The 21,085-nt window shown below is 31.4% G+C and overlaps 2 protein-coding genes across 2 annotated transcripts; both read right to left on the reverse strand.

The window, feature by feature from the left end:
- Window positions 1–2,302: 2,302 nt before the first annotated feature.
- LOC133296529 (chaperone protein dnaJ 8, chloroplastic-like) lies at window positions 2,303–4,057 on the reverse strand. Its single transcript, XM_061495533.1, has 3 exons — window positions 3,576–4,057; window positions 3,305–3,373; window positions 2,303–2,724 (listed from the first exon to the last, which is right to left on the reverse strand). Exons 1-3 carry the CDS (start codon window positions 3,783–3,785, stop codon window positions 2,542–2,544), a joined length of 462 nt encoding a protein of 153 aa, XP_061351517.1. The 5' UTR covers window positions 3,786–4,057; the 3' UTR covers window positions 2,303–2,541.
- Window positions 4,058–9,782: 5,725 nt separating this feature from the next.
- On the reverse strand, window positions 9,783–16,703 carry LOC133296516 (probable protein phosphatase 2C 60). Its single transcript, XM_061495515.1, has 11 exons — window positions 16,549–16,703; window positions 15,928–16,050; window positions 15,172–15,235; window positions 13,617–13,725; window positions 12,774–12,927; window positions 11,972–12,097; window positions 11,356–11,479; window positions 11,124–11,200; window positions 10,829–10,881; window positions 10,635–10,689; window positions 9,783–10,515 (listed from the first exon to the last, which is right to left on the reverse strand). Exons 2-11 carry the CDS (start codon window positions 16,042–16,044, stop codon window positions 10,309–10,311), a joined length of 1,086 nt encoding a protein of 361 aa, XP_061351499.1. The 5' UTR covers window positions 16,045–16,050; window positions 16,549–16,703; the 3' UTR covers window positions 9,783–10,308.
- Window positions 16,704–21,085: the final 4,382 nt, after the last annotated feature.

Genomic DNA, 21,085 nt, shown 5'->3' on the forward strand with positions numbered 1-21,085 from the left:
ATTGTAATGTAATTATTATTATTTTTGAAATTGATATTAAATTCATTCAATTAGACAATAATTAAAATTATAAATAAATTTAATATATCTTGAATGATCTTTTGAAATTCCTTCAAATTCAAAAACATTAATTTCAAATTTTGATGATTGATTTTTCTCTGTCTTTCTTTTTTTGTCAAAAGAATTCAAATATTTGATATAATTTAAGTTGAATGAATGATAAAATACGTAATCCACATTTATTTGAATGATAGAATTATTCATGAAACATTATAATTTATATGCTATGTTTCTTATTATTGTTTTATTTGATTCAGATTTTTTTGGAGTAATCAATCAATATATGTTGCAAGAGAAAAAAAAAACATGGTCACTTAAAATTTCCATACTTTTTAAGATATTTAAATTTTATATGCAATTTGGAGAAGAAAAAGAAAAATTATTGGTATTTTTGAGTTTATATAATAATCACAAATGAAAATTGTTTATTACATTAATTATTATTTGATTCAATGTTCTTAATGTTTGTTTTTAAAATAATTATAATATTTTTACTTTTTATCTTAATTATCAATATATTAATTTATTTATAATGTTAATTAATGTTTACAAAGAGAAATAATAGAAAATAATAATAATAAAGGAAATACTACTTTAAACGAATGGCTAGGAGCCTAGGACTAGGATTGTGCTAGCGAATCGCTATCCTTCGTCCTAGGAAAATCAATTGCTAGGTATTAATATTGGGTAAGTATTTCTTCCGTTATTCCTGATTATTCTAAAATTATGTTGTTTTAAATTAATAAAAGATGTTTTTATAATTTTAAAAAAATTAATGAAATATGTTTTTGTAAAATTTATATGATAAAAAAATAAATAAAATTACAAAATATCCTTCATTAATTTAAAATTATATAATTTTGAGAATATCTGAAGATAACTTATCTTCTATCACCAAAGAAATATTTTACCCATTAATATTTAATAATATGTTTCCAAGCTGCCATAAAGTGATAATTTTTTTTTCTTTTTATAATATAACGGCCAAAAGGCCAATAATAGTGGAACATTGAGAAAAATGATAAATTTAGGCAATGACATGTCACAAGCGGTGACCTGATATTAGCCTCTTCTCTAACCCTATCCTTCTGACAGAGATAACTATGCGTAGATGCTGAACACTGTTCGGGCAATCAACTTTCTGCCCCCTTTTCTTTTTTTTGGGTAGCTTTTCATTTGTATTTGAGTATTAACCAGTGTTGAGAAAATGGCATCGGCCCGGCCTAGTCAATCTGAAAATTGATAAATCGATTATATGATTGATCCAATTTTCATGTTAAATCAGCCAAGCAATACAATTGATACGAGGTGATTGATTTTTCAAAAAATGGGTTTATAAAAAAAATTCAAGCAATATTATTAAAATCGGTTATTAACTCGGTCGAGGTACTTAGTCATTAACTCATTGATTTAATTAATAGATCACTCATTGAATCGCATGACTAGTAATTTTATGCAATTCTATAATTTATATTAAAAAATTATAAATATACTCAAATATCTTTAAAAAAATATAAAAATTTCAGATATTTTAATATAAAAAATAATAAATCTCACATTATTATCCAATAAAGAACCAAGCAAAAATATAGTGATCGTGATACGAGACTTTAGGTTCAGTAAAAGACATCTCTAACTATAAATCAAATCAAAATTAGTGCATAATTGAGATAATATTAATAAAGTAGGTACATAACTTATGTAAGTCAATAAACAAAAAAAATGTCTGTTACAAAAAAAAATTGAATTTTTTTTTTTTGGAATCGGGCCGGGTCACCAATTTTCACGAAAACTGACCAGATCACATCGGGTTACATCAATTTTGATGCATGACCGATCTGTTGCTTCACTCAAACCGATTATATGACCAGTTTACCATTCCCGAGTCTAGCTGGTTTTATTAACATTGTCTACAACACCAATATTATTTTGATTATACACTATACAAAAAAATTTGATTTAGTTTATAACTAGAGATTTTGTCTACTAAATATGAAACACCAATATCACAAATTATTTGATCTTTTATTAGATAATAATATATAATTATTATTTTTCATATTAAAATATTTAAAATTTATATATTTTTTTACAGATATTTGAATATATTTATAATTTTTAATATAAAATATAAATTTACAATTATGTAATCAAATCAATAACTCACTAATTAAATCAATAATCCAGTACCTCATGTCAATGACCAGACCGGGTTATGCAATTAAATTAACAACCCACTAATTAAACCAATAACCGAACAGCTCATTATCTGTGACCAATCCGAATTTAATAATATTTGTATTAACAATAAGTCACTTCCTCAACTTCAATAATGCAGAGTAAACTTTTCCATTCACTTCGTCTATATACAAAGAACACCACCAACCACAGAGTGTGTGACTGTGGGGACAAGTGACTTTAGACCCACTTTAACTAATGCATGATAATGATTCAAAGCCTAAATACATCGAAATAAAATTTTCAAATGTAAGGATTAATATGAGATGAGTAGTCACGAATTCCAGCTCCTTCCCATCCCATCCATTCTTCCCACATGTCCCAATCTGGTTCATTCATTCCCCTCAATGGCTCATCAATGCCTGCATCATACGCCTCATATATTTCTGTCGCATTTGATTCTCCTCTCAGATTGGCCATCACAATCTGCGCACCAAATAAGCAACATTGATATCCCAATTAGATAATGTTTGTGTTAGGCAGAGTCTAAATAATGCTAAAAAACTATGGCCCCCCAAGAATGACAATATATTGCTTTTGTTGCTTTTGAACAACGCTAATTGGGGGATGATCCTAACATTACAACTATTACTCACACTTCAATAGTTCTCATGCCACAATGCACGGACCATGTGTTAAGAGGAAGAAAAACTAACAATCATTGAACAACCAATGAACCAAAATGAGAGTTCCAAACCAAACTCTTTGGTAAGAAGCATACGCCTCTTAATCAGAGATCTCGAATTTGAGTAGTAAGAATAGAAAAAAAAGATTTGAAAGTCATAAGAACAGAAAAAAAGATTTGAAAAGCCACCCCAAAAGGGTCCAACAGTGCTGGATAAGGATTAATCTTTGATTACGAGAGGATATATACCTTGAGATTATTCAAAAAAAAAAAAAAAAAATCCCAGATAAACCAACAGTTTTCTCTTTCCATTATATGCAGTATAAATTAATTCACCATTGAACTGAAATATAGAGAAATTGTAGGTTTAGGATAACGCACATCATAAGCCTCGTTGATTTGGTGAAACTGAACCCCATCATTGTTCCCTCTGCAGACATCAGGATGGTACTGAAAACATAAAAAAGAATACCAATTAATAAATATTTTTATGAAAATTAGCCCAATACGAACTCAATCACCAGACATCAGTTATTCAAAATTAAAATGACAAAACCAAATATCAATCTAATCATATATTAGAAAAAGCCCTCAATTTTGGAGTAAATTTTTAACCAAAAACAGAAGGAAAATAGAAGATTGAGAATCAAACCTTCAAAGCAAGCTGTCTGAAAGCCTTCCTAACTTCAGATTCAGATGCACCTGGTTGTATTCTTAAGGTCTTATAAGGATCCATCACAGAAGAAGAACAACAAATCCTAGCCATGTTCACCTTGGTTTGCTTCCTTTCCCTGCTTCTGAATAGCATCCAAGAAGCAGATGAACCATTACCACCAACAACCCCAGCAGCTGCAGCAGCCATTGTAATAAAAGCTCTTAATCTCCCAAACCAGAAATATCCAAGACAAACTCACAACGACCCAGAAAGCCTTTGGCTATAAATATCGAAACTTTGATCTTTTCTACGAAGGAAGATTTTGTTTGGAATGGATCAATGGGCACGTCAAGTTGATTTGATGGGGAATCTGCCGTAACCCTAAAATAGTGTGTTGGTTTTCTTTTCTTTAAATTAGAAGCTGAATAATTGCAGAATAGATCAAATGATAGCAGTTAAACCAGAATCAAAACCTGAAAGGAAAAGATTTATATAATAATAAATGATAGTGAAAATGGGGAATAGTAATTGGTCCTATTCACGGTTCTTATCTATTTAGTCAAGCGTGGCGTGACGTGGAATTTCCCACGAGCGAGAGGAAAGAAACAGACAGCACAGGGCACAGGAAAGGAAAAGAGAGAGAGAGAGAGAGAGAGAGAGAGAGAGACAGATTCTTGAGTATATCTTATCTACTTTGGCTCTTGCTTGGTCAGAATTAGAAGACTAGGAGGCGTTTGGTACAGGAGAAATTTTTATTTGTCCGAGAATCTCGATTTTTAAAAATATGATTTTTGCATTCAGTTTACGATAATATCTGAAAATTTAAAATTTAAAAAAATTCAGTTTCCCGGGAATCCCTCAAAATTCCGCGTACCAAACGCCCCCTTATTTCGCTTGTACTCAGTTTTTAAAAGATTTTAATAAATTAGTTTTAAAAAAAAATTATTAGTATTCAATTAAAATTTTAAAAGATTAAAAAAATTATATGATATTCGATTAAGATTTTAAAATATTATTTTAAAATCCATCCAAATTCATTGGCACTCAATTAGGATTTTAAACAAAAAAATAATAATCTTGTAATATTTAAAAATATAATTATTTTAATGAATTTTTTATTGATGTGATTTTCGTGAAATATAAATAAGATACCTCTCTCACAATCTCATCCTAATCCCTAAGATTTTTTGAGATTTCTCTGTTGTATATAATCTACTTTAGCCTTTTTTCAAAGTCAAAGTATGTTCTTTTTTTACTTTTATATATTTTCTCAGGTTTTGATATTCCTCCTTCATGATTAATGATGTGGTTCATTATTATTTTTTAGAGTTGTATAGAGTTGACGATAAACATGTATGTGCTCACGTCTTCATTTTGAAATTGAAAATAAATTTATCACATGTATTCTTCGTCGACCTTCTTCTTTTGTATATTGTTTGGATTATAATGAACATAAAATCCTAATATTCTTGGTGTTTGGCAACGATACATAATAAAAATTCGGTGGCAAGCTCTATCACATATATATGTTGTAAATCACATATTTGTAAATCCTAATATCCTTTGTGTTTGGTGTTTGGCAATGATACATAATAACCATTGATTAGTAGTAACACTAATTGGTTGTTACAATGTTTTACCCATATATATATATATATATATATATATATATATATATATATATATATATATATATAAACTTATCGTTTCTCAAGCTGCTACAACTAGAGATAATTTTATCTCTGCCTACTAAATCATAATCGTACAAATACGGATCAATGGTTATAAAAGAAGATAAGGAAAAAAGGAATAATAACCATTTAAAGGTGAATCAATTAATATAAGGAAATAAATAAATAAAACGACGTAGTTTTTGGGTAGACAAAGATAAATATATCTCAAGCTGTTTGAGAGATATTTCTCTCTCTATATATTACATTTCTACCGCTGTTGTACGTGCAACAGTCAAATATTTGCTATATATATATATATATATATATATATATATATATATATATATATATATATAAAGCGGCTATAGAAATGTAATATATATATATATATATATATATAGGGTTCTCTTTTTTTACATTCAATGTAGATAACTTATCTACATTGAGTCCAAAATGACGTCGTTTTGAGGCGAAAATAAAAGTATTTTTGTAATTATAATTTATTTCAGGGTTATAATAGTCTTTTTCATTATAATTTTTTAATTTTTCAACCCAAAATGACGTCGTTTTGGGAGCGAATATAGTTATCTACATTCACTTTAGAAACGTTAAAGCCATATATATAATGCGTGAAGGACTAGTATAGCTTTAGAGACGTGGAGAGCTGTTGCTTGAAAATTTTGAATGTTTGTTAAAAATTATATTAGGTTTTACTTCTTTTTATTAATATCATTGCATTTCTTTGTTATTTCTTTTATTGACTCTTATAATTTTGAATATTTGTTAGAAATTCATATGATTTTTTAAAAGTATATAAATCTATATTGTCCTTTCAAATTTTATAAATTCTATTAAAATCCTTCAAAATCAAATCTTATGAAATTTTGATTGTAAAAAAATATCTTTAAAGTCCTTCAAATTCTGAAAAGTCTTTTAAAATCTATAAACAAAATTATCTCAAAAAAATCTTTTAAAATCTTAATCTAATTTACCCACTTAATATTTGATATTGGCTATTTTGGTCAGAGTATTCATTCCTTGCTTCCAAAATATCTAACTAAATGTCATCGTGCCGGTAGATAAATAAATAAAAGAGCCGAGGAATTTCAACATATCTTGCCCCGACACGGGACATGAGACACGACACGCCGACACGTTAATTCTAAAAAATATCATATTTTGATACGTTAAGACGCATTTTGATATTATATAATATTTTTAATATATACAATATAATTTATATTTAGTACATCTAACAGTCCATAATAAGTAATATAACCAATCAAATATTCAAATTCCATAACATAAATATAAAGCAAAAGTAATTTTTCATACCTTGTTAATTTTTTATGTCAAACAAGAGAAACAAAAATTGACTTATAAATAAAATGTAGACCTAAAAAAAAATATAGTATACGTGTTGAAACTTGATTGTGTGTCAAAAAAAGTTAATCGGTGTAAATGTAAATAACACGTGTCAGAATGTATCTAAAGGTTCTAAAATATTGACCGTATATCAAGCACATATCGGGGAACAGAGACCAAAATGCCATTGTTCCCTGACTTTTTTCTCTAAATGCCACGCCAACAATGTTAATTCTCAATATGCCACGTGGGTAAGTTCGTTGGGTACTGTAGCGAACTCAGTTTGCTAACGTATCATGTTCCCAGTGGACACCAAGTTCGCTACCTGAGGTAGCAAACTTGGTTGCAATTAATGCACCTGCACGTTTCCACCTGCTACGATGACATGTGGCAGACATGCAACGAAGTTCGCTAGGGCGGGTAGCGAACTTCGTTGCATGTCTGCCACGTGGCGTGGTAGGTGAAAACGTGCAGGTGCATTAATTGCAACCAAGTTCGCTACCCCAGGTAGCGAACTTGCCACGTGACATATTGAGAATTAACACTGTTAACGTAACATTTTAATAAAAAAATTTAGTAACAGTGACATTTTGTTCACTGTTCCCACACATCGGATACACAAATTTTTTTAAATAAAACGTGTCGGTACTTTCTTGTTTCCAACTATCGTCGTAAGTTTAACAGAGTATTATTAGGAGCAGGGTTCATACATAAAATGTTTCTACTGTCATACTTGAAAAAAATTAAAATTATGTATACATACGGTTTATCTATAACCAAATGATATTATGTATATAAGGTAGGATCTATATATATATTAAAAAATTTCATACGGACCCAATATTATTTATTGTTCTTTAAAACTTAGAATGAATTCATAATGTCAACTAATTTAGTAAATATTAGTCAACTAATTTAGTAAAAAAATATTCTTTTGTTTTATTAAAAGAATTTTCTTACAATTTAATATAATAATTGTTTCAAAAGGGTTATTTTATATTATTGACTCCATATTCTTTATTTAAGGTGAACTTATGTTGGTAAAAGATAACTATGAAGCACCGACACTTCAAAAATTCTGACGTGTCGTGTCCGACACTCCGATACTCCAATACTCGTTACAAAGACTCAAAAAAAGATTCAAATGTTATGTTGCGTTGCATTTTGAGTTTCAACTATTAGATTCGTTAGATTATGATTATGATTTTATTGAGTTTAATATAAGTTTAAGATATATTATGTTTCTTTGCAAAATTGATGGGTATTATAAGTTTAGCTTTTTTTTTTGTTAAATTATTGAATACCAAATATAATATACACTACATAAATTAAAAATATTATATAATATCAAAACGTGTCCTAACGTGTCGAAATTTAACTTTTTTTAGAATTAACGTGTCGAAGTCTCGTATCGTGTCGTATTATGTCATATCCCGTGTCCCATGTCAGTGTCCGTGCAATATAGAAAGATAATGGTGAACCTACGATGTTATGAGGATTATTATTTTTATTTATAAAGTGTATGTCATAAAACAAAAGATAATTTTTTCTCTTTTTATGAAAATTAAATCATTTTAAAGTTGAAAAAGTGTTTGTCATTTTAAAAGAGAGATAGACAAGAGAAAAAAAATTATTTAAAATTTAAATTAAAAAAAATTACCCACTTTTTCTCTTCCATGATTTTCATTTCTTGTGTTTATCTCTTTTAAAATGACATAACTCATGTCATTTAAAATGACAAACATCAAACCCTGTTTTACATTTATTGTTAAAGGATTTTATCTAATTAATTAGTTTTCGTAATTTTCAAGAGGACTAATTGAATTAATGTATCCTAATAATTCAATAGACAAATTGTGATCACGTTTGCAATTACAAATTTAAAGGGGGAAAAAATATGTTTGTCTTAAATTGAGCCCAAGAGTATGAAAAATGAAGAAAGTTGGGTCAAAAAGGAGAAGAAACAACTAAAGAACCATTGACGAGTGAGAGAAGTAACTAAAGGAGCGTGTTGAGTTTTGACGACGTGTGAGTGTGAATAACAAAAGGTTAAGATGGATTCTGACAAAATCGTAAAACGAAAGGATCAGATAGAAACGATCCTTCTCAGAAATTGGATAAGGGGTCCTGATGATGATCCAAAACGTGTCATCATTGCAACCATTATACCATCAAAGTCGGAGTTCTATGATGGTCCACGTTGCTTTTGTGTCTATTTTCTTTCTGGCTGTTCTTATCTGTTAATTTTTTACACTGTTATGTAATCATTTGTATTCAAAAATGTGTGTTGTATTTTTAAAGTATTACAGATCTCAAAACTTATATTTTTAATATTTTCTCTTCCCTTTGATATGTAGCTAGTATTATCTCATTACTACATACGAATCTCTTTTCTTAAAAAAAATGTGAATTTATTATAAAATTAATTTTTAACATGGCATTTTGTATTGGTACATTGACATGATATTTATAATAAATGTTCTGAATCAGTTTTGGGTCTTTGACTAAGGTATCTCTATAAGTATCCTTAAATTCAAACTTTTATTGTTTAATTTAAATGTTTATTTTCTATTCTTAACAAGTTTTATTTGAATTACGCTTGAAAAACACAATTTAATTTATAAAAATCTGATGCTTTTAGTATTGAAAATGTCAGTAGATAAATAAAGTTGCGGATATCAAAGCATGTGGAGTGTTACTATTCGCAAACAATTCGAGAAATGCCAAGGAAAAGAGTATGAAAACGAAGAAAAATAATTGAAAGAAAAATTCTATTGTGAGCCCGAGGGTAAAAGGAAAGTGTGTGACCCATAATTGAATGCCTTGGCACTGGTTTGCTACGTTTGGACCATACGACCAAGCCTGCTCTATATCGCTTTTTGTTATTGCCTTGCGGTTCCTCTTGGGCCTGTGGCCTGTGGCTGGGCGGAACATTTGATTCTCCTCTGGGCTATGACCCACAAAATGCACTTCACTCTTCCCCATGGGCCATGGCCTAATTGATTATTACCTACAAGCGTTTCGGCGACATGCTTGCTTAAAATTGAAAATATAAAAGCAGCACAACTTGCATCTCAACCTTCCTTGGCAAGTATCAATACCCTCGCCATTTCCAAAAAAAATAAATTTGAGAAAATAGTTTAGTTTGCAAACAAATTAACGTCAATATAATCGGTCAATAAATTAACGAGGAAGTATCATCTCCAAAATAGAAAATTAACAACAATAACAGTCATGTCAAGTGGATCACAGGTGTATGAACCAACTAGGGGGTCTTTAGAGTGCACAAACAAAAAAATTCCATACATCGCACTGAATCCTTAAGAAACATCTTATCCAGATCACGGATAACGAATATGACTACGGAATCCAGACACGTTGTTTTACGTGTTCTTCCGGTTAACGACCATTGGTAATTTTCCAAAAGGTTATTTTAGCCATCCATGTAACGGTCTACCAGCATGCTTGCTGAACCATTTTATCCCCTTCATATTTTAGACACCCACACCACTTATGTACAAAGTCAATAACCCCATCAACTAGCAGTTTTTCACAAATTTACAATCCCCTATTTGAGAATCAACATCCAGGAATCTGGATATGAAATGTTACCCATGAACACCTCTGCCCACCATTGCTTCAACATGCAGTACGAAATTTGATGGCCATATACTCGGGTCTGAAATTCTTTCTCACTTCGTTTCTATTTTCTCTGAACTTCTATCAGCTTCGGATGGTTGATCAGACGACTGAGGTTGGTTTGTGACAGCACCACCTGTATTCGAAGGATTTTTGAACTGAATCAAGATCATGGTCATGTTATCACATCCCTCGCCACCAGCTGTTGGTGCCAAGCACCTATCAAATACTTTCTCACAAACCACAGAAAGTTTATTCTCCTGCATAGTCATGATTTTACATACAGGTTACAACCAGATTTTGCAATTACAACAATCTGAATGCTGTATTCAAATTATTTTATCTGTAAAATAAACAAAGGAAACCAAAGAAAACTAACTGTCTTTAACTGTCCATGTATAAAGTCCACAAGCTGTTGGCTAGACATGCAATCCCTACACATATAAGAGGTTATGTTATAGTAAATTAATTAAATTAAGATTTACAATATAAAAAAGGAATATTTGCCATCTAGATGAATTTGGTAATAGCAATGGGGTTTCAAGAGGAAGTTTAAGCAACCAAGTAACCTACCATATCCCATCACAAGCTATTACAAGAAACTCGTCATCATCGCAAAGCTCAACCTGTTAGAAAGAATATATATAAATTTATATTTGAGCAAAGAAATTAAAGAACACTATGAAGGAACATTACATTTGAAGTGATGCCAGAAGAAGTATAAGAAATTCATGTTATATATATTTTTCAAATAAATAGTTTTTTAATCAGTTAAACATAAAAATAACACAGGCACAAAAAAAAAAGAACATTCCATAAATATTAACTTTTTTAATCAGTTTTTTATAATGCACAGAGTGATACTTACAGAAGTTATGTCCGGATCAGCAGTCACAATCTGCTTTTCAGCAGGCAAATACTTGTTCTGCTTGAATTCCATGTCTCCTGTAATAAATAGAAATTTATATTACAAACACTTGGAACTGGTGAAGGAAAAAAAAAAAACTCGAGACAACAACTATTAAAATTTTGAGGAGAATGATAAAATCTTACACTTTGCTTTACATTAAGAATTTATAACAAAAAGGAATTTCCATTACCAATTGCTCTAGCCAAGTTTAAACTTCCATTGACACGTCCAACTTGGATGAAACCACCAGCTTTTAGAATCCTGTCTTTCTCAGCCTCAAGGTCAGGCTTGTGATCTTTAGACAAATTGTGTGCCTGCAAATAAATCATTAAATAACCATGCATCCAAATCTTCCTAAACAGTAGCTGTGCCATGCCATCAAGGCATCAATTCATAAGACACTAAATTGTGTAAATTCATAATTTAGGACTACAAGAGTCAGAAATATTGAGGGTGATGATGGGCAGGGGAAGACTAGACTCTGGAGGAAGGCATCTAGATGTCAAAATTATTTTCTGATATCAATATACTCAACAAACAAGTGTAAAAGTATATCAATACCTGCTCTTTTTTAAAACTTTTACAAATAAAGCATGGTACATCAAACAGGTGCAAGTTTATTTATACTGAAACATCTATCTCAGAATACAAAAGATGTAGACTGAACTAGCACCCTTGATCATCATGTACCCGCACACTCATAAGCTGTACCCTATATGCCTATATTGCGTGCCTACTAAAATCACAGAAGACTATGTACTAAAAAAAATCACAGAAGACTAAAAAACTGTAAGAGGAGGAAATACCTGGCCCTTCCTTGATAACACACATCTAGAATCACCAGCATTTGCGACTACAAGTTTGTTTCCTTGGATGACAGCCACACAAGCTGTACTTCCACAGTTCGGTCCACTGAAATCAGAATGGGGTCCCTAATTCGCAGCATAAGAAAAAAAAATTATATGGTAAGGGGGATTAGAAGTGTGTATGCCCCACATCAGACCTTGTAATTTGTAGTTGTAATCACTTAATCAGAAAGGACCTTTTGTCAAATTGTCACATAGATCATAACACCTTCCAAGAGTTGATTTTTAAGGTTCACATTTATTCATACATGAGTATATTGCAGTGAACCATCACCATATGTATGAGGTAGACAATTCAGAGAACACATGAAACAAAGCTGACATGTTGAAATTCTAACATACACAAGAAAAGTAACACACAAAGGTTTTAGAAAGTTGCAACTGACAAAAGCTGTTTAGTTTTTAAGCAGTACTAACAAAAACAGTTATACAAATAACTCATCCACATCAACAGGTATACTAACCAGCACAGTTAAGTTAATTTTTTTTTTTTTTTCATTATTAGATTTAATTTTGATAGAAAAAATAAACCAAATAGTAGAAAAATGCCAAGTTACATTGACAAACGTGGTTCATATGAACACACACATTTGAGCAAACTTTAAGAGCTTCTGATATAGTGACTATAAGCTTAAATTTCATACATCAAAACCTCTCCAACTTGCATGTAGAACAATAGAATAAGTTAGAAAAACAAGCAGAGGTGGTGCAAGAAAAACAAAATGTGCTCCTTATTTGTTACCTCCTCAAAAGCCCAATCATCAACTCGGTCATTGGCTTCACTACTCCTGGGAGACCATATAAACCCCTCTAGCATACCAGATAACTTTTCTATTTTATCTCCCAAGACTGCTAATTCTCTCCACCCTCTTTGTCCGCGCATCATCTCATCCATTCTGCCTCAATATGAAGGAAAATATAAAAAACAGGACATAATTTTGACAGAAGATTTCTGTCTAAACTCCATATCTCCATCTCCACTATTGGGGATAAAACTTTCACATCCATAAATCCCCACATGCGCAAATGTTTTTAACCATGGAAGAAAAGAAATATAAGTAAAAGATAACAAAATATTTCATAAAATGACTTTCAGTTCAAGTAGTGACAATTTTAATCTTTTAACAAGCATAAAGTTCTTCACACACATTGAAAGGCGTGTACTTTTAAAACTCCTTTATTTATGAATATTTTTATTACATTAGTTATTTTGAGATGTAGTATTTGAGTAAAAATAGGATACAAAGAAAATGAAGAGATAAAAGGAGAAGTTTTAATTCTTCTAATCACTCACGAGAAAAGGGGAAAATAAAATGGACAAGAAAAGTGTTTTAAAACTATTCGTAACTGCCCCTAATTTCTTAGTTTCCCGCTATAAGACACCAGGATGCCAAATCTCCCCTGGGGCATATAAAGTAGTCGGATAAGGTACATCATTCAGTGCAACAGCATTTCCAGGCTTGAGCCCAGGCCTAATTAGTTTTTACAGACGAAGGACACCTACCCTATTATCTCATCCCCTGGATTTTAGTAGCATCCAGTAAGAATGATAAAAATTCCAAAGAAAAACAACAAACAAAATTACCTGAGGAAAGATTTCTGTAAAGATGTGCCTAAATCTCCAGCTAAGTAAGCTTCATGCTTAAGCACCTGCAGGTGAAGATACTTGGCACAGAATTTCGAAACTGCTTTGCCTGCAAACCAATGAAACCATATTGAGGATTATAAATCTAGATGTTAGCTAATAAGTATGTTATATAGGTCTGCCCCATCATATTAATTTTGAAATGATTTAAGATTTATAAACATCTCCAAGTCCTCAAGTTAGCTATATTCAATACTAATTGAGCCTGGAATGGGCTAATAGCCTAATATAGATACAGTACACACACACAGGGAGAGAGAGACACCCCCCCAAAAAAAAGATATCCCCCCCCCCCCTTTTTCGTTTAACATGGCCAGCAGAGCAAAATACTGAAATTGAAAATAAAAATTATGATGCACTTACATTCGGCCCATTGCACATGGCCCAACCATTGATTCAAGAAACCCAAAGTCAACCAGAATTGTGGCCTAATAAGTATGGCCCAATTGTTAAAAGTAGTAATTTGAAATATAACATATTGCGATCAAATCCAAGTCCAAAGGAAGCAACAGATATGATTCTGATTTGTTTGGCAAGAAAAGGAAAACAACATATTTGGCATGATTTGAGATCTAAGATTTGGGACGTGTTTTGAAAGATTTTGATTGTAATTATTTATTTATTTTAGAAGTTAATTATCGTTATATTTATTTTTAGGATTTTGAATTTTGGATCAATTTGTAATTAGTCTATAAAAAAGTGCTTATGACCCTTATTGTAGGAGTAGAATTTTGTTATTTTGTTAATTGAAATTGAGAAGCAGAGGGTTACTCTTTTATGAAATCCTAACTTTCTATTTAGTCACTTTTCTAAGGACTTTCAGCATCAAATTCAATGGGGGGAAGGCATTCCCGAAAAGGCATTTCTGTCAAAACTCAAATCTGACCTCAGATGAGTCTAACAAATATAATGTGCTAAAATTGTTAAGACTACATGGATTTTGGTGGTCAAGAATGAAAATATATTGAACTTGGGAACCACATAATATAATGCAAGCAATTATTTATAAAAGAAAATGACCAAATCTTAAGCAGTTTTTTACATCCTATAAGTTTGAAAGAATTCTAATTCATATAATGCTGTTATTCACATTACAAATGACATTTCGTTATGGGAAAACACAAAGCAGACAAGGTCATGCAAAATAAAATGAAAACCTGATCAGCAACACATAAAAGACAATTGTATGTTAAGTGGCAAAAGCCACCCATGTTAAGTTGGGTTTCAAAGGAAATTTCAAAATGAAAGCACCAAGCTTCAAACAATCTCAAACACTAGAAACCCCTCCCTCAGTGCGCTCAGCTTTCCAAGTGATGAAATAAATTTCCTTCTTAATAGTTTACACTTTACAGGGAGAAGTCTAGTGGTAAGATACGAGTCCAAATAAATTTAATTGATAAACAAATCAGTAAAATATCTTTTCCTTGCTGCTTTTGCAAATGAGCATGGACACATCAAAAAAATATTATTGAAAACATAAAGAGCTGATACTGACCTCCATGGCCATCATAAACACCAAAGTAAGCCGTAGAATCATCCAAATATGGATGAGCTGCATGCTGGCAAGTAATATAGAAAAATTAAAACTTGTAAACACCATTTGAATAGATAGTATGACAATGCCGGGCTACAGAAGTACAAAAGAATCAAGGTAAACCAATCATCTAGATCACACACAAATATATGCAACCATCATTTCCAAAAAGAAGCAACTTCTCATGAGTGTATAACTATACTAGAGGAGTTGAAAAATTGAAATATTATTAGTTATATTTGCACATTCATGTCAATAGCTGACAGAAATATTTTTTGTTGAAGTGCTGTGAGTAAGTGATACCTTTGGTCTCTTCATTGTAGCATATTAACAGTGAAATAGTAAGCTATAAGTTTCTTTAAACATAAGATAATACTCCTTCTAAAATTTTCTCAATCAATTGTGCAGACAACAAAATTACCTTATCAGTCAGAATTATGTCACTAAATTAGCTAATCAATCACTATTATGTGAATATGTCAATCAAGCTTAAGATTTTCCTTAGACTTAGTTGTCAGATAGTGCTGGTTATAAATCCACACTACTTTTTCTACAATAACTTCCCTTGTGCACAACCAAATGTCTGAAATTAACAGCATCACATGACATAACACATCAAGAAACGGTAAGCATGCCACTTACTTGTTGATAGCGATATACAAAAGAAGCAAATGGCATTACATGAAATAACACGAATCAAAAGAAAATAGTAGTTACAGCATCCTCCATGGAAGCACGCCAACCCTGCATGGAAGACAAACCGTATCGAAGCTTGTCATTCTCACCATCTTCAGAGGCCTTCTCTGTTTTCGGGGTGCTGAGGTATATCCCCATCTCAAACTGCAACCACACAACAAAAAACCAGCAATGAATCGCAAAATACCACGCATCATCACATCCGAGAAAGAAATGTCCGCTACAATTTCAAATAACTCATTCAAAAAAAGGTCAAATCTAACCATATTTCTTAGCCTGCGATGCAACTCTACAGGAAATATGAGATTACAAAACAAATTGACATCAACAGAAGAAAAAGGCGTGCAACGTAAAAAATAAAAAATAAAAAAAGAGCAGACCATCAGACGCATCAAAATCTAATGCATCAGGATGAGTTAGAATGTAAGGTATGAAAGTTACGAATCAAACTTGAAATCAATGCTCTGACGCATCGAAACAATGAGGATCAAGCACAATCAGATTTCAAAATCGAACAAACGCAACAGTTGAAATCATAACAATCATAACCACAATCAGAAGCAGCAACAGCAAGAGAAATATGCGTGATAAATGAAATCGGAGACACGAAATCGAGAAATTAGGGTTTGAAGGAACACTCACTCGTGTTCGTACAGTGCAATCGGGAAAGGAGAGAGCGAGAGAGTGTGTGTGTGTGATGTGCGCGTGTGTGTGTGAGAGAGAGGGAGAGAGGGAGAGAGAGAGAGAAAGATGATGTTTTTGTGTGGAAGGGAAGGAAAAAGGAAGGATCCTTTCAGTTTCAGTTGCCTCTCATGTAGGAAAGGTTGTTTTTAGTTAAACCAGCGGCTGCCACGCGCCATCTCTTATTTATTCTTTTATCAAAATAGTGGGGGTTTTAAATCTTGAATAAAAGCTTTGGAATAATTTTCAAGCTACAAAAAAAGTAATAAGAATAATTAAGATCATAGAATTAATAATGTAATTTGGCTTGCACAAAAACAAATAAGTACTATTATAATATTACTTGTTTGGTTTATCTTTGAAGTTATGGGTGCAGGTACATGAGTATGAGTTCTATCGTGACTAAATTTGTATTTGGACATTAGGATGGAAATGAATAAACTAGTGAGGGATCTAACTTCTGACATCTCATTGCCAGTTTTAAAAACTGAGAATAGTGCAACTTGTAATCCAAATCCACTATCAGATTTTCCATAAAGAGATCTGGAACTAGTGCGGGTGGGAGGTGAGTAAGTTGTGCATTTTGATCAGGAGTTGGGTTGAAAGGGGGAGAATTCAGAATTGTGACTGGTTACGCTAAAGATGTCATGGAGGCAAGTTGAATTTTATGGGGTAGTACTAGTGCTATAGGATTTTCCACGATATTTTCTTGGGAGCCAGTAAGTGGATAGGAAAAAAGGTAATTGTGGCCAGTTTTTTTTAAAAGACAAAAAAAAAAAAAGTGGCAGACTAAGGAATAATATGACTTATTATGAGGAACGAGAAGAGTGGGTGAATAAAAAAATAAAATAAAAATAAAAAAAAAAAAATTAGGGTGAATAAAATGATACTCATAAAGTTTACAATTTCACATAAAATAATATGCCCCATTGATTTTAATAAAAAATAAAAGAAAAACAAGAAAATAAAAATAATGATTAATATTATGTGAATTATTTTTTTATATGTAATTAAAATAATTAATTTTAAAAATAAGTAAACCGCATAGGCTTTTAATTGTTTGAGAAAAAAAAAAGATCTGAAACATTTTTTCGAGGGTATTCACATAATTATAATTATAGAGTGGGTCATCCGCAATCAATTTGTCCAAAATAGGACAAGAAAAGTTGACCCGTTTCTTGAGAGTGATTTTAAAAAAATTTATCCCATTTTATGGCAGGTTGATGGGTTGTAAGTCAATCATTTTTAAAAAATTAAAAATAAATTATACTTTATGAGTTTTATAATATTATTTAATTCTATTTCATACTTTTTTTAAAAAAAAAATATCTATTTCATACTTTCACTAATTTTTTTCAAACTCAAGTCTTAGGTATGTTAATATTCAATAGCACAGTTAGGGTCAACAAAACGGACTTGGCTCGGAGGGCCAACCAGCCCCGTCCGCCAAACGAGGCGGGACGAGCTGTCTCGTTTTTTGGCCGGAAAGGGGGATGGGTTAGTGTAGAATAAATTTGGGCCGGCGGGCTGAGCTTTTCAGCCCACTCTCAAAAGCAGGGCGGGCTGGCTAGCTCATTTTTTGGTGAATTGATGACAAGGCGCCTACTTTTCCACCTCTAAACACATTAATTTTTTTGGTATAAGTGCAAGGCAACAAGCCCATAAACAAACAACAAAGACTCACTACAAACTGCTACTCCAAGCTTGCAAGTTGTGTCCAACTAGCTCCTATACTATACGAGAACGATCAAATTGCACCCTCTGCATCACTTGAACAGAAGGATCTTGAACATACATGAGATCATGGTTCTGATAGTTTAGCCCGATTTTTGTCATGAGATCAGCTCCTAAATTTGCTTCATGTCAGACAGGCACTAACATTCCTCTGTTGCTGCAAGTAATTGCGAATCCTTCTGGTCAATATAGAATGACTTCCTCTGTTTGATAACAATCCATGTAAGAGAAAGCTTCCATGGAGTCAATTTCTATTATCACATTTGTGATCTTTGTATCCTAAGCAAAGGACAGGCCCTACAAGATTGCCCAAAGCTCTACTTTAATGATTGAACATATACCAATATTACACATAAACCCACCTATTCAATGTCCTGGGTGGTTACATATCAAACCACCACAAACTCCTTTAGAATTGCTTTGTGCAACAGCTCTATCTACATTCACCTTAAACCACCCATTAGGAGGAGCCTTTCAAGTACTGCTCAAAGACGTCACATGATATCCCTAACTCATGGACAACCTTGTCGATGTTTAAAACAAGATCAAGGACACACAGTCTTGCGACCTTTCTAGTCTCCTAAAGTGTTTGTTATGGACTTCAGCATCTCTCCACATCCATGGGAGCCAACACGTATCATAAAACACATATTTCCATTCTTTCCAGTGTTCTATGCAACTTCTTCCAAAAATATTCGCCCTAAATCACTCTTCTTCCATCTAGGAACTCAATTTTGCCTCCGTATACGAGTAACCTTTTTCATAAATAAAGTATTTTCTTCTTTATTTTTGTAGAGGAGTATTAAAATAAAATATTTGGATATCACAAAAGCTTGACATAATAAATAAAATACTACTTGATAGTTTAAAAAAATCCATCGAATTAACTCGCCTTGCTGTGGTTTGAACCAATTTTAGCCCGCTCTTATGCGCGTCGGGTTGAAATGAGTTAACGGATTGAAAATCATAATTCAACTAGAGATTTGTAATGAGTTAAACATACCAACCTAACGAGTTAGACCTATTTTATCAGCTCGTGTAATGCTCAAAATGAGTTAAGCTTCTTCATTTCTTACAATGCTCACAATGTAGTCTACAATAACATATGTCGACCCATTTATGATAATGGGTGTGTTTGGGAGTTTGCACGGGGAGGGAAGGAAGGGAGGAAAAATGAAATGTATTACCTTCCCTTTGTTTGAGAGTTAAAAATATGATAAGGATAAAATAGAGAGTTAATGATATGTTTTTACCATTTTACCCTTTCTTATAAAACTAATATAATTATTATATTTTACAAATGAAATTAAATTTAAAATTTCTAAAAAAATTATTTATGTAATTTTCACATTTAAAATATGATTCTCCCTCGAAAAAATTATTTTCTCTCTCTAAAAATTATTTTTCTCTCTATAAAATTATCTATTTCACATTATAACTAAATTAAAATTAAAAAAATTATAAATCTTATATATAAAATTAAATCACCTATCTCAAAATAATACAATTGGAAACAAAAAATAAATAGTTTCATCAAATAAATTCAAATAATTTTAAGAAAAAGAGAAAATAAAAAAAAATGAGAAATAGAGTAAGGGCATATAAGTAATTTATTGTATTTTCCATATCAGACCCCCCAAATTGGGAGAATGTTGATTTTAAGGGTGAGAAATGTATTGGACGATTTTACAAAAATTCCCTATTTCCTTCTTTTATTTTTAAAATTCACATATAAAAAAATGCATAAACAAAACATTTCACTTCCTTTTTTTTTTCTCTCTTAGTATTGATTTTCAAACATACCAAAAGCATTAAAAATCATATTTGGTACATGGATTTTTCCGAATTTTTGGGAAACTGAAATTTTTAAAATTTTAAATTTTCAGATATTATTGTAAACTGAATGTAAAAATCATATTTTTAAAAATCGAGATTCGCGGACAAATAAAAATTTCTCCTGTACCAAACACCTAACAGTACAAAGCTCAAAACCCCAATTCCGCTCTAGACTTTCTCATGGGTCTACAGCTAGTCCAAAACTTACTTGGGCTTCTTAAACGGATCACAATTCAAAATGTATTAACAAAATATACCTGATTAGTAAATAAAACAATTAAATTAAGACAAAAAGGAAAACAATTACATTTATCACATTTCATTTAATTCATTTTTTTATACAGATGTATTTGATTTTTTTTTTAAGTGTAATCTCAAACTTCTTCACGATTGTTTAATTGATAAATCATAAATTATTAAAATATTTAAGAGCATCTTAGAAGATCCTTCATTTCCCTTAAAAATCCAGGGAGCGTTTAGTACTGGAGAAATTTTTTTGTATCTTGGAATCACGATTATTGGGTATATAGCTGGAACAAAAATTGTCTGGGAATTTGACGAAAAAGATGTCTGGTAAGACAAAATATTACCGGAAATATTGGTTAATTTTTGTGAATGAGTGTTTGGTTGAAAACAAAATATTGATAGGAATATGATAAAATTTGACAAAAGTACCCTCGTGAAGAATAACTTATAAAAAAAATGATTAACTAAAAATAAAGCATTTTCAAAACGCAAACGCAAATTCCTCCCTCTGCATCCGTCTTAGTTAAATGTCAAGTAGGGACAAGCATATGTTGCTTGTATAATATTGTCTCTGTTCACAGCTTATTTAGTACGTTCACTACAGTAGTTTGATTTTTATCTTTTATCTTCAATAGTTGTTCAGGTTGTGTTCTTGTGATGAATTATATCAGAAGTTACCCTC

The sequence above is a fragment of the Gastrolobium bilobum genome, unplaced genomic scaffold (assembly GCF_033153095.1).
Source record: "Gastrolobium bilobum isolate Gb01-03AN ecotype WA unplaced genomic scaffold, APGP_CSIRO_Gbil_v1 utg6230, whole genome shotgun sequence".
Classification (NCBI taxonomy): domain Eukaryota; kingdom Viridiplantae; phylum Streptophyta; class Magnoliopsida; order Fabales; family Fabaceae; genus Gastrolobium; species Gastrolobium bilobum.

Coding starts and splice junctions, on each gene's coding strand:
- LOC133296529 (XM_061495533.1), bottom strand. CDS start 3,785: ATGGCTGCTGCAGCTGCTGGGGTTGTTGGTGGTAATGGTTCATCTGCT. Junction 3,374..3,575: donor TCAGACAGCTTGCTTTGAAG/GTTTGATTCTCA, acceptor TTATGTTTTCAG/TACCATCCTGATGTCTGCAG. Junction 2,725..3,304: donor AAATCAACGAGGCTTATGAT/GTGCGTTATCCT, acceptor TTTGGTGCGCAG/ATTGTGATGGCCAATCTGAG.
- LOC133296516 (XM_061495515.1), bottom strand. CDS start 16,044: ATGGGGATATACCTCAGCACCCCGAAAACAGAGAAGGCCTCTGAAGAT. Junction 11,480..11,971: donor TGTTATCAAGGAAGGGCCAG/GTATTTCCTCCT, acceptor ATTTATTTGCAG/GCACACAATTTGTCTAAAGA. Junction 10,690..10,828: donor ATAGCTTGTGATGGGATATG/GTAGGTTACTTG, acceptor TTATATGTGTAG/GGATTGCATGTCTAGCCAAC.